At 37.5% G+C, this 13,792-nt stretch overlaps 1 protein-coding gene across 3 annotated transcripts in view; it reads left to right on the top strand.

Annotated features, from left to right (window-relative positions):
- The window catches only part of Vrk2 (VRK serine/threonine kinase 2), a 74,321-nt gene that overhangs the window by 53,301 nt on the left and 7,228 nt on the right, over positions 1-13,792 (top strand). For all 3 annotated transcript variants that reach the window (XM_090336877.1, XM_090336878.1, XM_090336879.1), the window contains exons 11-12: positions 3,876-4,042; positions 9,992-10,147. In XM_090336877.1, coding sequence (XP_090193003.1) covers positions 3,876-4,042; positions 9,992-10,147 — 323 coding nt within the window. The remainder of the gene's footprint in view (positions 1-3,875; positions 4,043-9,991; positions 10,148-13,792) is intronic.

The raw sequence follows: 13,792 nt of genomic DNA, 5'->3' as shown, positions 1-13,792 counted from the left end.
ATAGAAAGTGCCAGCAAACTCTGCCAACAGATCTTCTTATTCTCAAAATCAGTTTAGCAGAGTAAATCTTACTGCCTGGGCACCGGGAGCGTGGCCTAGTGGTAGAGTCCTCGCCTAGTATACACAAAGCCCTGGGTTTGATTCCTCAGTACCACACACACACACACACACACACGCATGCGCACATGCACACAAACAAAATCTGCTGTCTTAAGTTAGGTAGTTTTAAGGTTAGCTTTTAGCTGACCTCTTTTTTTGTGTGTGGGTGTTCCTGTCTTGGGGCTTGAACTCAGGCTCTGGGCTCTGTCCCTTACCACTTGAGGCACAGCTTCTCTTCTGGCTTTTTGGTGGTTACTTGGAATCTGTCAAGTTTGTCACCAGTCCTAGCTTTGAACTGTGATACTCAGATATTCTAAACAACTAGGATTACAAGTGTGAGCCACTGGTGCCTGGCATTATCTTGACTTTTTTTTTTGTCTGTCAAGGGGCTTGAATCAGGGCCTAGGTGCCATCCCTGAGTTTTGTTTTGCTTTGTTTCTGTCTCTGAAGGCTAGCACTCTTCTACTTGGAGTCACAACACCACTTCTGGTTTTCTGGTAGTTAATTAGCGATAAGAATCTCATGAACTTTGCTTCCTGGGCTAGCATCAAACTGCAATCCTTAGATTTCACTCTTCTGAGCAAAAAGGATTATATAGGCTATAGGCATCAGTGCCCAGTGTAACTGATTTCTTAAACAGATGCACAGGCTCCCCAGTTGAGATCACAGAGCATCAGTATCTACCAGTGAGTCCAAAAGTAGAAGTAAACTGTCTTACAGTTAAACTCATACCCTTTCCTTAACTGGAAACCGGAACTGTCCCTTGGGACAAAAGTGAGACAGGAACCACCTGTTCTTTGTCTCATCTGCCTTTCCTAAGTCCCTTGTTTGTCCCCACAAGTCGTTGGCATTCCACTTGGTTTCAGTGGATGGACCAGACGGAGAGGAAAGTGACGAAAAGTGGAAGTTTTGTTTCAGTAACTGAATTAAATAACTTGAGCAAGATGACAACGTTCCTTGTGGCTAAAAGTCTTAGTGATATTTTTTTTCCTTGTAATAGTATGTTTAGCTCAGTGGGACAGAAGGAAAGAGATGAGATTTAATTTTCTTTTCAGATTTTATATTTACCTTGGTTTTCTGGTCTCTCTTGCAACTAAAAGTAACTGTTCTGTTTAGCATTAGAAAAGAAAGCCAGGTGCCCAGTATTGTGTTAGACAAATGTTTCTTTCTGCTATTGAAATAAGACTTAAGTCATATGAGACATAGAGTCATTTATAGGAACAGTGTCTCATTCCACTTAGTACAAACTATTTGTATGAATCTGTACTATGCTACTGTATATATAATGCAGATTTCTACTACTTCAAGAGCACAAAATGTTGAAACTTTAAAATTAAGAGAAGTTATATTGTTAGGCAATTGTTTGTAGAAGCAACACAATCTTGAGAATTAAAGAACTGATTTATAAATGGCTCCTAAGACATTTTATGAAATGAAACAGTCAAGAAGTTTGCAAGTATGCATGCCCAACTCATTGTAATACTTTCACAGGTTTTTATCTCTTGAAATGATAGTCAATAATGATACTTAATATTGCACTAGCTTTGAAAAGCAGATGATTCAAGAATATCACAATTACATACTACTTGAAGCATTTTTGTTTTATAGCTCTGGAAATAGGCTAGCAAATTTTAAAATGTACTTGATATAATAAATCTGGATCTTGCAAGTCTAACTTCACAATACTATATCCTAGTACTACATCCCAATAGTTTTAAGCTTCAAGTTCATAATAATAAATTTATAATGGACGTGGGTCTTCTCATTTTCTCCCTCTACTACCTCACTGGGTACCTCATTTTTGCAGACCTCAGTCCCATGAAGGCTCTGCAGCACAGCTGCAATCAGTTGGTGGAGTGCCAGGAGTTTTCCCTTGTCTTAGATCAGTGATTTGTTCTCAACAAAATATCTCTGCTTTCCATTTGGGATATTCTAGTTAGTAGAATCATAACAGGTACCAATTGTAGCTTACCAGTTTCCAGAAGACCAAATAACAACGGTGTTAGTGGTAGTGAATATCCTCTTTCCTCTTTTTTATCATCCCTTCAGCAGTTGGGTGTCCCCTGAGAGGTTCCAGGAAACATCAGTTATAAATGTGGCGATAAAGCAGCAGAGCTTGCTAGTTAGTAGAGATCTGGTTGACTGAATGGTAGATAAGCATTTGATATATATGCGTAATTACTACATTGTCCAGAAAAAGAATAAAAGCCCAGTCTCAATAGTTCTCTTTTTAAGCATATTACTTCTATGTTTCTAAAAACAAACCAAAAAGAAAATCCTCTAAACTGTTGAATCTAAAATGGTGGCTCTGGCTTGAACAGAGAGAAAGGGATATTTCCTTTGGGAAATGTTCCCTATGGGAAGTGAAACCCAAGGCCTGTGCATTTCTCCACTTGAATGGAGGCAGGCCTGGAGGGGAAGGGAAGAATCCCTCCTGCCAGTACACAAAGCTTCCTAGGCTTCCCCATCATGGAACATAAGTGCCTCAGCAAAAAGGCAAGGGATACTCACATTTGGGTCAGTAATTAGAATTGGATATTGAAAAGTGAATTTGAAAATGCAAAGCATATCTAAACCTTGCTGAGAACGAATGAAACCCTACCAGCTTTTAAGTGGTGTGATAATATTACTTCTACTTCTGTCTCAGGTTTATATTAACTACCACCTAAAACAAAAATGCAAACCATAAGTATTGTAATGTATTCCTATATTTCTAACTTTAGGTTCTAGTTTTGGTTTTACATAAAAACTGATAGTTTAGGAAGTGTAGCTCAGTGGTAGAGCATATGCCTAGTACCTAATTTCGATCCCCACCATTACAAAACAAAACTCCCTAAAAGTAAGTTAAAGGTCTGTGGCATCTTTAGAGAAAGATCGGTCACTGTTATCTCACAAGGAAAAAAATGGTGGCTGTTCCTCATCCTGTCCAGCTAAAGCACTGATGCTGTGAATTCCATTTTCTGGCCCGGCATACAGGAATGAAGGGAGGATTACAATATGTGTAAATCAATTGTAGTTAAAATATGGAATCAGGTTATTTCTAACTGCACTGCCATATCTCAAAGCGAAAGCATTAGTTCAAATTTGCAGGGTTTTTTTTTTTTTTTTTGCCTTCGAAGTCTGAAGGCTTATAAAAGTAACAGTTTAGCAGAATATTTGGAAAATTCAATATAGAAAAAAACATCAGAAGGGCTGGATTGTGGTTCAGGTGGTAGAGCATTTGCCTGAAAGCTTGAGGTCCTGAGTTCAAAATCCTAAAATGCCAAAAATATCTGACATGTCTAGTATGTCTAATGTATCATTTTTATTGTCCTTAAAAATTAAAATCACTATAATTATTAAAATTATTTCCTCTCAAAATCAAACATATCAACAAATATATGCAAAAAAATACCAATTTGTCCCATCATATCAGATCTCCAAGTTACTATATTTCAGTCATTTTTGAATACTTTTTTTGCCTGTCCTGGGGCTTGAACTCAGGGCCTGAGCACTGTCTGTGGGCTTTCTCAAGGCTAGAACTCTACTACTGAACCAATGCACCACTTCTAGCTTTTTTCTATGTATGTAGTACTGAGCAATTGAACCCAGGCCTTTGTGCATGCTAGGTGGGCACTCTACCACTAGGCCAAACTCTAAGCCCTTGAATATTAATTTTTAAGTGATTATTGAATTGTTCATTTTTAGTTTAGTCAGGAGTGTGTATGTATAAGCGGTAAAGTTGTTAGAGTTTAGATAATTCTAATTATGAATAACAAAAATTTAATACTTTGCAGGTGAAATAGCCCAATTTTTGATATGTGTTCATAGTTTAGCTTATAATGAAAAGCCAAACTATCAAAAGCTCAAGAAACTTCTCAACCCAGATGGAATATGCTTAGGACCACTAGACTTTTCCACTAAAGAACTAAGTATAAATGATCTTACTCCAATCAATCAAAAAGTAAGTAGAATAATCCCTTGGGATCCTTGTGATAGCCTTGGTTGAACGTTTTTGGTCTCAAAACTCTTTCACATCAATTTCTTGTTTATTATATTTAATTCCTATTTCCTTTTTAATTCAGCACTAAGATGTGGGTTGTAAATTCTTTTGACCTGTTGTTTCTTTGAGTAGGATCTGTGGCCTATTGAGTATTGTTAAAGAAATAAAGCAGTCACTGACTTCACCTGGCTAAGGTTAATACTTGTTTTCATGAGAACTTTTATGTCCCTTTTCTCTTTGGGTTTTCTTTAGTTACTGAACTCTGCTTTGCCTACCAGTGGGAGCATAATAGAGGGCTGGATAATAATCTTAGGCATTATCTGTACATACAGATAGCTCAATCTATACAAACAATTTCTTTAAAAAAAAATCTGCCACATTTCTTCCATTATTCTGCCTCTTGCAGTAGTCTCCCTTAGAGAAACTTTAAGGAAAATGGATAAAACTTTAAACAAAGAATTTCAATTGTACTTAAGAAGAGGATGGTGTCAATTTGAGACTACTGTTAGCTGCATTATTGGATAGGCAACTAAACATCCAATATTTCCTTGATGCTATCCATATGCAAAAAAGGGGGGGGACTGCTTTTCCTCATTCATGTACAATAAGGTAGGGTCAAAATGTCATTCACTTTTAATATTTCTTATGAACTTTGGATCATCACAAATGTTCACGAGCCAAGAATGCAGGATACAAACTAATGTGACTGATAGGCTGCTAGATGAGTGGTGAGTCAAGTATCAGTGCACAGATGGTTCTGATTTGCTGAATTTTGTAGCTGCTGCAACTGAAGACATAAAATATCCTTCTAGTCATAAATTAGCTCTTTGGAAGCAAAACCTTGGCACCAGAGCTTTACAACCTTCAATTAGTAGGAAAAGAAGTATTTGAATGACTGTGGTATTGACATCTGTAGGCCTGCATAGTAATCATTCCTAATAGAAGAGAATATCTGTTTGAGGAGGTTTTGCATGGCTAATTAACTACCAGTGAGAATATGTAATTTTTTCATGATCTCCTGATTGTCACCTTTCTCTCATGATACAATTACATTTTATTGTAGCAAGTGCCTCACAAACCAATTGTCAGCACTATTTACGTATTGCAGGAGGCAGAACAAAAGTTCATGTTTAATAAAAAGCCACTGGATTTTGATCTTGGTAATTACGGAGCCTTATTTTAACAGTTTTATTGACTTTTGTATTTTTATCCCTTTTCCAACAAAACAAAGAGCCATTTCCTTGACATAGCATTCCCCCTGCAGTAATGGTCACAACTTTATCTATACTCATTTAACAAGAGTTTTCTACTTTTTTGTAGTATTTTACTTTCATAAACTTAATTGAAATATAAAAGCAGTCATTTTAAAATCCAATAACTATATCCTCTGATATAAAATTCTAATTATTATCCACCAGAATTTTCAGTTTCATCAAATTCAAAGGGTGTTTGTTGTTAAACCATTTTATATGCAGATAATAGAACATAAAACATGTCTTCCAATGAGTCTCCATTAAAAATATTTTATTACTTTTGATTAGAGTACTTTGTGAGTAAAAACACTTAAGAATAATATTCATTCTTTAGACCATGATTTCTGTTAGCAATGTGATCATCCTAATTAAGATATATTTTACAGCAGAACAATATTTAGTCATCAATGACATTTTGCTAGTATTTAAAGTGCATACATATATTTTAAAATGATAATATACAACTTGATCTACACTATATTTACCTTAATTTTTAAAATTCACAGATGTTGTAATGTCCAAAAAAATCAAACCTGAAAATGGTCAAAGGTGACCTTGTGATAACAGAAGTGATTCAGTATAAAATTCAAATATACAATTCATCATACACTTCAAATAGACTGAATGAGTCAAACAGAAAAAGGATTCCAGAATAGATTGTTTCTGGAACACATCAAAAGCTTTAGAGTTCAGAATTGCTTCCAACCACATGGCCTCAAATTTCTTGCATTTTGTTACAGTCTTCTTATTAATAAAATGTTTTCTTGTTATGTGCATTGCTATAATAATATACTAAATTTGAACTCATTTTGTACACAGATACTTACCAAGCAATCAGTGAAACAGAAACACTATATAGATAAAAATATTTTTATACTTCATTGTTCAAAGGACAAGAGTTTATTTTTTGGTGCTGGGTCTTGAACTCTGAGCCTGAGCACTATCCCTGAGCTTTTGTGCAAAAGATCAGTACTCTCCCACTTGAGCCACAGCATCACTTTCCTGGTTAATTGGAGATAAGTCTCAATGACTTTTCTGCCAGGGCCGGTTTCAAACTGCAATGCTTCAGTTGTGTGGCCCCCTGAGTAAGTAGGATTATAGGCCAGGAGCCACCAATGGTGAACTATTATCTAGTTCAGCCTAAGTAAAACTTACAGAGGGAAATTTAGTACTACAAACAAAATATTTGATTTGGTTTGGGATTAGAAAGTGCATACTACCACAAAAGCCTCAGCAAACTTGTAGCATCTTTTTGTAAAACAAATGTGAGGTATTTTTCTAATAAGAAATTTTACTAGGCATCACAAACTGTTGCCTATCAATGGAGTTTTCCTTTTAAAGTCTTCTATTACTGTTACTGGAAATGAATTTTCATCAAGATAGTACAGACAGTGATAGTTTTCCTGAAAAGCAAATCTTGGGGTTGCCTGCCTCAGTCAAAATGATGGCATGTAAGCTGACATCACTCAGTGGCAGTTCTGGCAGCTCCTATAGTCAGTCACATTGTCAGTCCAAAGAGAAGACTCCTGATCAGGGCTGCTGAACTCATTTAGGCCACCAACTGAGGGACTGAGGGTTGTGTTTCCCTCCCTCCCCCAAGTCCTGAGGACTATTGTCAGGGCCTGTGGCAGTTTCACTCATCCACTACCACTGCCAGGCTTCCAGACTCTACTGAGACTTAATGTTAAAAACTCAGAGGGGAAAACGATGATGATGTTTACTTATTGAGGTAAAGTTATAAAATTCTCTCATCTGTTGAAAAACAATGTTTGTGAAGGCAAATCTAAGTTTGAGTAAGGTGCTTCTCCCCCTCCCCCCCCCCCCCCGACCCCAAGAGCCAGTAAGTCCTTTTATCCATTTAAGTTCTTTTGATGGTGTCTCAGTCCCCAGTGGAATAGTGTGGATATTTGGCCATAATCTGCCTTCCTGGATACTTTTAACTGGGCCAAACTCCCAGCCCCAGAAGGAATCTTTCTATGCAACTTCACGGTGTAAAAATTCTCTCCTGAGCCTTCTCAAAATTCCCAATTAGAAGCGCATTATAGCTTTGTTGATTTTAGGAGTCTGAAGTATCTTTGGTTTTGTAGATCAGTAAGAAACAGGGATGGAACATTACAAATTACTACTTCATTTGAGTAGAGTTGCTTTGAAAATGACACATTAATAGTGTCCTGTTTGATTATGTAGAATGCCTGATACATTTTCTCTATTTATGTTCAGGTCTTTGAGGATAAGGAAAGTTTAAGAATTGATATTCTAGGGCCCAAAGTGTGACCTAGTGGTAGAGTGCTTGTGTAGCATGCATGAAGCCCTGAGTTTGATTCGTTGATACCATACACACAGAAAATGCTGGAAGCGGTGCTTAAGTGATAGAGCATTAGCTTTGAGAAATCCATTGGACAGTGCTCAGACTCTGAGTTCAAGTCCCAAGACTGGCAAAAAAAAAAAAGAATTGCTATTCTACCTTAGTTTTTATTTTCCACCTTATTCTTAACTATTTTAAAGGCTTTCTTCAAAACAGAACCCTCCTGTGTGTATGACTGTGTTTATCAGCAATAGGTGACCTTGGACCTTGGCAGGGCAGCTGACATCAGCTCCAGAAAGCCTCATAGGGCACTGAAGCTCTCAGGGCAAAACCGGTATCTTAAGTGCTTAACACATAGTAGCTACTAAAAACCTCAATAATAGGTTCTGCTGTGCAATGGATAGTACATTAGACTTCTAAAAACCTCAATCATAATATCTCAACTAAAAATAGAAGTATTGTATAAACTAGCCATACTGCCATACTTCTTTTGGACATATATCAAAAGGAAGTGAAATTATGGTATCTCTAAGAGTACTGGGCCTCTCTATGTTCAGTTTAGTATTATTTATGGTAACTAAGATAGGAGAACTTATTATCCCTTGAATAGGGGGTGTGTGTGTGTGTGTGTGTGTGTGTGTGTGTGTGTGTGTGTATGTTCTCCAGTCATAAAAATGAAGGGAAGGGCCAGGAGTTTGGCCTAGTGGTAGAGTGCCTGCCTATCATGCACAAAGACCTGGGTCGATTGCCTATCATGCACAAAGACCTGGGTCAATTCCTCAGCACCACATACATAGAAAAAAACCGGAAGTGGTGCTGAGGCTCAAGTGATAGAGCTCTAGCCTTGAGAAAGTCCAAGAACAGTGCTCAGACCCTGAGCTCAAGCCCAAGAAAGGCAAAAAAAAAAAAAAAAAAAAATGAAGGGAAATCTGCCATTTTTGACAACATAAATGAACCTGGAGGATGGGATTATTTCACACTAAGTGAAATAAAACAGTCATGGAAGGGAAGACAGAAACTGTATAGTATCACATACATACATGTGCACCTAAAAGAACAAATCTGACAGAGAATAGAATGGTAGTTACTAGGGGAAAATAGGGAGATGCTAGTCAAAGGGCATAATCTTTTGGGTTTTAAGATTAATCAGTCATCAGTGTCTAATGTATTGCTCAGTGACTACAGCTATCATGTCCCGAAAAATGCATCATGTACTTAACATCTAAAGAAACAGATGGAATGATTGTGCTCATTAACTTGATGGTGATATTATACAATGTATAATACATAAATGTGTGTATATATACATACATACATTGCATTGTGCATCGTATATGATAGTTTAGCCGATTGTATCTCAATAAAGATGTAGAGAAAAAAATCAGCCAGTTAATCTTCAATGATTCAGGTCATATTGTTCCAAGGCTTAGTAAGGCAGCATTTCGGAAGAGATGGTGTGTGCCAGTCCTGGGCTCCACACAAGTAGTTGGAAGTGCATTTATAAGGGGACGTCAGAGGAAGAGAGGCCCTGGGGATGGGGACCCATCAGTCTTCCCAATAGTTTGAGAGAGTTGAGTGGTACATTAAAGAGGCTTGAGTGATAGGCAGAACTTCCAATTTGCAGGTTACTGAAAGGTGGTGGTTTGGCTGGTCTTTGATCCATCTGGGAGGAGGTAACAATAAAGAAGGGTGTTGTGACAACTTGGAACTAGCCACCAAACACCAGTATATTTTAAAGGGAAGGAATGAACACACTTGGCAATGGAAGCTAAACATTGAGAGACTACAAATTAAGGCTCTGTTGCCCAGCCAGTGTAATTCATTCTCTGTTTTGGCACTGGCTACTCCATTATTTCCCCTTGTGCTGTTCCTGTCTTCTGCTCCCTATTTAACCCATGGAAAAAAAAGAAGGTGTCAGCAGTCTCAGCTGCTGTAAACATGAAGCTGGTGAACAAATACTTCACATAAGAACCTTCACTGGCTTTCAATCTCCCAGATGGCTCATAGGATCTGCCCTTTGATTCCTGTGTCTACTTCTAGGTTATTGAGAGTCAGTCATTCTCCAGATATCACCACAATGTGAAAAAGAAACCCAAAGGCAGCAGGCTTGTCTCAGTTAACCTCTTGTACTGGTATACAGCTCTAGATGACACAAACTGTTACTATCTTACAAGGTTAAACTACCTGTGTAAAAGTGTGGCAATATCATAAGCTCCTGTAGTCTTTCATATTAATTAGACACACCTCAGTGATAGAAAACTAAGGCAAGTTTAGCATTTCTGAACTTGCAATGAATGCACTTTTTAAGGAACTGTCCAAAGTTTCCCTCCATCTTATGGTCTGTGCCAACAGGTTGATTCCACAAAGGATGCAACAAAACAAGTCATTCCAAAGCAACCTAAATTAGCAGCAAAAGTCCGCAGTGAAAGAAGTGCTGAGCCCTTTGCAACTTCTAGGAAAATGAAGGAACAGCAGCTCTTGGAGTCTGTGAAGCAGGAATCAGCTCAGGTGAGAGGGGATGCTGGTTGGGGCTTTTTTTTGTTGTTGTCTTGGTGGGGAGATGACTTTCTTTCTTTTCTTTCTTTCTTTCTTTCTTTCTTTCTTTCTTTCTTTCTTTCTTTCTTTCTTTCTTTCTTTCTTTCTTTTTTTAAATGCCTCATTAAAATATGTTCTTTGGGCCGTGAGGTTAGCTTAATGGTAGAGTGCTTGCCTAGCATGCATGCAGACCCAGGTTCAATTCCTCGGTACCATATACTTACAAAAAAAATCCAGAAATGGTGCTGTGGCTCAAGTGGTAGAGCTCTAGATTTGAGAAAGCCCAAGGACAGTGCTCAGGCCCTGAATTCAAGGCCCAGGGCCTGGCAAAAAAAAATATGCTCTTTGAAAATAAGGACATTTTATGTTTTCTAAGGGCTAAGATTGTACAATGTTGTTAAATAAGAATGGACATTTATCCTGGTGATAAAGCAAAAGTAGCCCAAACCAATGACTGTAGAAAAGAACAGCATAGAAACGTTTGTATACGTATCTGATTTTTTTCTCCTTTCTTTCAATCTTTATATTGGTTCCTTTCATCTAACCCTACAATGAAAAGGGTTTCTCTGTCAGTGGATTGTATCTTAAAATAATGTATTTTTTATTGTAATGTATAGAGGGGTTACAGTTACATTTGCCGATAGTACTTGCGTTACTTCTCACACATTGATACCCCCTCTCATGTTTTTGTCCCCATTTTCTCTCCCCAGCCCCTCCCAATCATCTTGTTTTTCCCCCTTCCCTTTCCTATTTCAAATAATCAAATAAGCATATATACAATATGCCAGGTAACAAAGTTAGATACAGTAACAATATGAGATTAACCAAAGGGCAACAAAAGAGAAATAACATAGTACATTAAGAACAGCAAATCTACAAGATAAAGCTCTAGTTTCCATATCCTGGAGATCCTTTTTAGCCTCATGCTATATGACCTTGTATATCTAGAGTTTGAGCTACTGTAATCCTCTGCTAGGTAAGTCTTAGATGTGTACTAATTATTCCAATGAAGGAAGCCATTAAACATATGTTCCTTTGAGTCTGGCATACTTCACTTAATATGACTTTTTCCAAATCTTTCCATTTCCTTACAAATGGGGCGATGTCATTCTTTCTAATGGCAGTATAGAATTCCATTGTGTATAAATACCATATCTTGTTGATCCAATCATCTACTGAGGGGCATCTGGGTTGGTTCCATATCTTTGCAATGGTAAATAATGTATTTTTTACATCATTGGATCATTTGGGTAGACAGAGGACGCATTGCTAGCATCAGAAATCCTTCCTAATTGGACAGGAACATATATATATTTATATCTAGAAGGAAAATTGTAGAAATAGCCAACATTTTACATGATTTATATCCCATTATTTCCCCTCAAATTATTTGGAGTAGTTTAGAATATGAAACAGGATAATTTAATATTTCCACCTTTGCCCCCTGTACTTGAGAAAAATGAATGCATGTTCTGGATGTGAATCAAACTGAGCACTTCTTGGCAGTCATATTAAAAATGAATAAGCATATCACGTATAGCTTCAACCAACAAACATACAAGTTGACCCAAAGAAAGATACTTCTTTTACTATAAACAGTAAATCCATTTTAAATGGGTTTGTTTATAGGTTCCTTCTTGCAAAATTAAAGACAAAATACTGCTTGGTAACAAAACGTAGAAATTCTAAGACTATATGTAAAAGCTTTGAGTTCAAGTTCCAGTATTGCAAAAAAAAAAAAAAAAGGAGGAGGAGGAGCAGGAGAGGAAATATGTAAACACAGTCCTGTTTCTGGACTCTAATTTTCTTCCATTCTGTCATCAGTACCGCACTGCATCAGTTATTGTAGTTTTACAGCAAATTCTAAGAATGTAAGTATTTCTATCATTTTCTTTCAAGAATCTGCTAGACATTTAAGTCCTTATCCCCCCAAAAGTTAAGAACCAGCTTGTGGAGAAGAAGCACAATAGGATTTTGATTAGGAATATATTGTCTGAAAGTGGGTTTTAAGGGAGAAAAGTGGCATCCTAACATCCTGTGTATCCACAGTGTCAGCCTGGCACTTCTTTGTATGTTGGTTTAATGAATTTTTATTAGTTTTAACATTTTCCAAACTTTTGTGGTCCTCACTATTTTTTCTTCTCCTGTCTAACAATAATCTTTATTTCACCTTTACTGTATTATTGGTGAGAGAGCGCTGGATTATATTCCATTTCTTTCCTTAAAATAGTTTGATCCATTGCACAAGAAAAAAAAAGCACAAAAGCAGTTGTAGATTCAGAAACTGCAAAAATGATAAAACTCCTATGCGCTTTTCCCCCAATGAAAAAATTTCACTTAACAGCAGCACAAGTTTTAAAACCAAAAACTTGACATTGGTATACTACTATAAAATACAGACCTGATTTGGATACCAGTAATTTTTCCACTGACTCACGTACATTCCTAACAGGTTTTATCGCATGTCTACAGTAACCTCCGCCATCATTCCACCAGATTGTTCCATGACCACCAGGAAATTTCTGTGCTGCTTTGTGGTCACAATCTCTCCCCAGTCTTAAACACTGGAAAGCACTGTCTTGTTCTGTCTCTATATAATTTTGTCATTTCCAGCATGTCATATAAATCACTACTTTCATGCAACTAGTACTGAAAATCATAGCAAGAAAATTTGGAGAAGAAAAAAAAGACACCCAGATTGAAAACAAGTTTACTTGTCACCGTTTGCAGATAGGACTTTTTTTTTTTTTTTGGTCTGACATGGGGCTTGAACTCTGGGCCTGGACCCTGTCCCTGAGCTCTTCAGCTCAAGGCTACCATCCTGCCCCTTGAGCCACAGCTCCACTTCTGTTTTCTAAGAGTCTCACAATCTTTAGTGCCCAGGCTGTCTTTAGTGCTCAGATCTCAGCCTCCTGAGTAGCTAGGATTACAAGCGTGAGTCACCACACCTGGCTCAGATAAGATCTTAACTGTAGAAAATACTAGACTTCACCAAGAAATATCACATACTACTCCATAAATACATAGTTTTAATGATTTTGTGTATGAAATTGAAATTTAAAAATTAAAAGGGAAAACAATCAAATTCTGCAGTATATAACTAGTGGAGATTCAAGGGTTGCATGTGTCATTGTTATTTCTTTTAGCTGCTTAGTATTCTAAAGTACGAGGACTCCACAGAAGGACATATGGGTGGCTTCTAGGTGTAGTGTTTTTACCTGTAGGGCCTTTTTATTTCTGTAGACCGAGGATAATGAGACTCCCCTTCATTGCTAGTATAGTGGTAATTCTTCTGTCATGAATGTACATTGAATACTCTCTAGCCACGCTTCCAGACTGATAGTTCTCCCTAGTCTCCCCAGCCCACAGTGCTCCTGGGAAGTAGTGAAACCTTGGAGGACTGGAGCATAGAGAGAGGAAGTCAGAAGTTATGGCAGGAGTACCCTTTCAAGGAATATTGGGACTTCATTTCCTTCATTTCAATAGCTGCTGTGGGGCAGTTTACCATGAATTCCTGCCATAACATTTTATCTTACCACAAAGCTGGAGGCATCAGGGCTGGGAGACCTTGTGCTGAAAGCTCTGAAATGGAGAGTAGAAACAGTCCTACCCTTACAA

This window comes from Megascapheus bottae, chromosome 7, assembly GCF_031878675.1.
Source record: "Megascapheus bottae isolate mThoBot1 chromosome 7, mThoBot2.hap1, whole genome shotgun sequence".
Taxonomy (NCBI): domain Eukaryota; kingdom Metazoa; phylum Chordata; class Mammalia; order Rodentia; family Geomyidae; genus Megascapheus; species Megascapheus bottae.
This window is presented reverse-complemented; position numbering and strand designations above follow the sequence as displayed.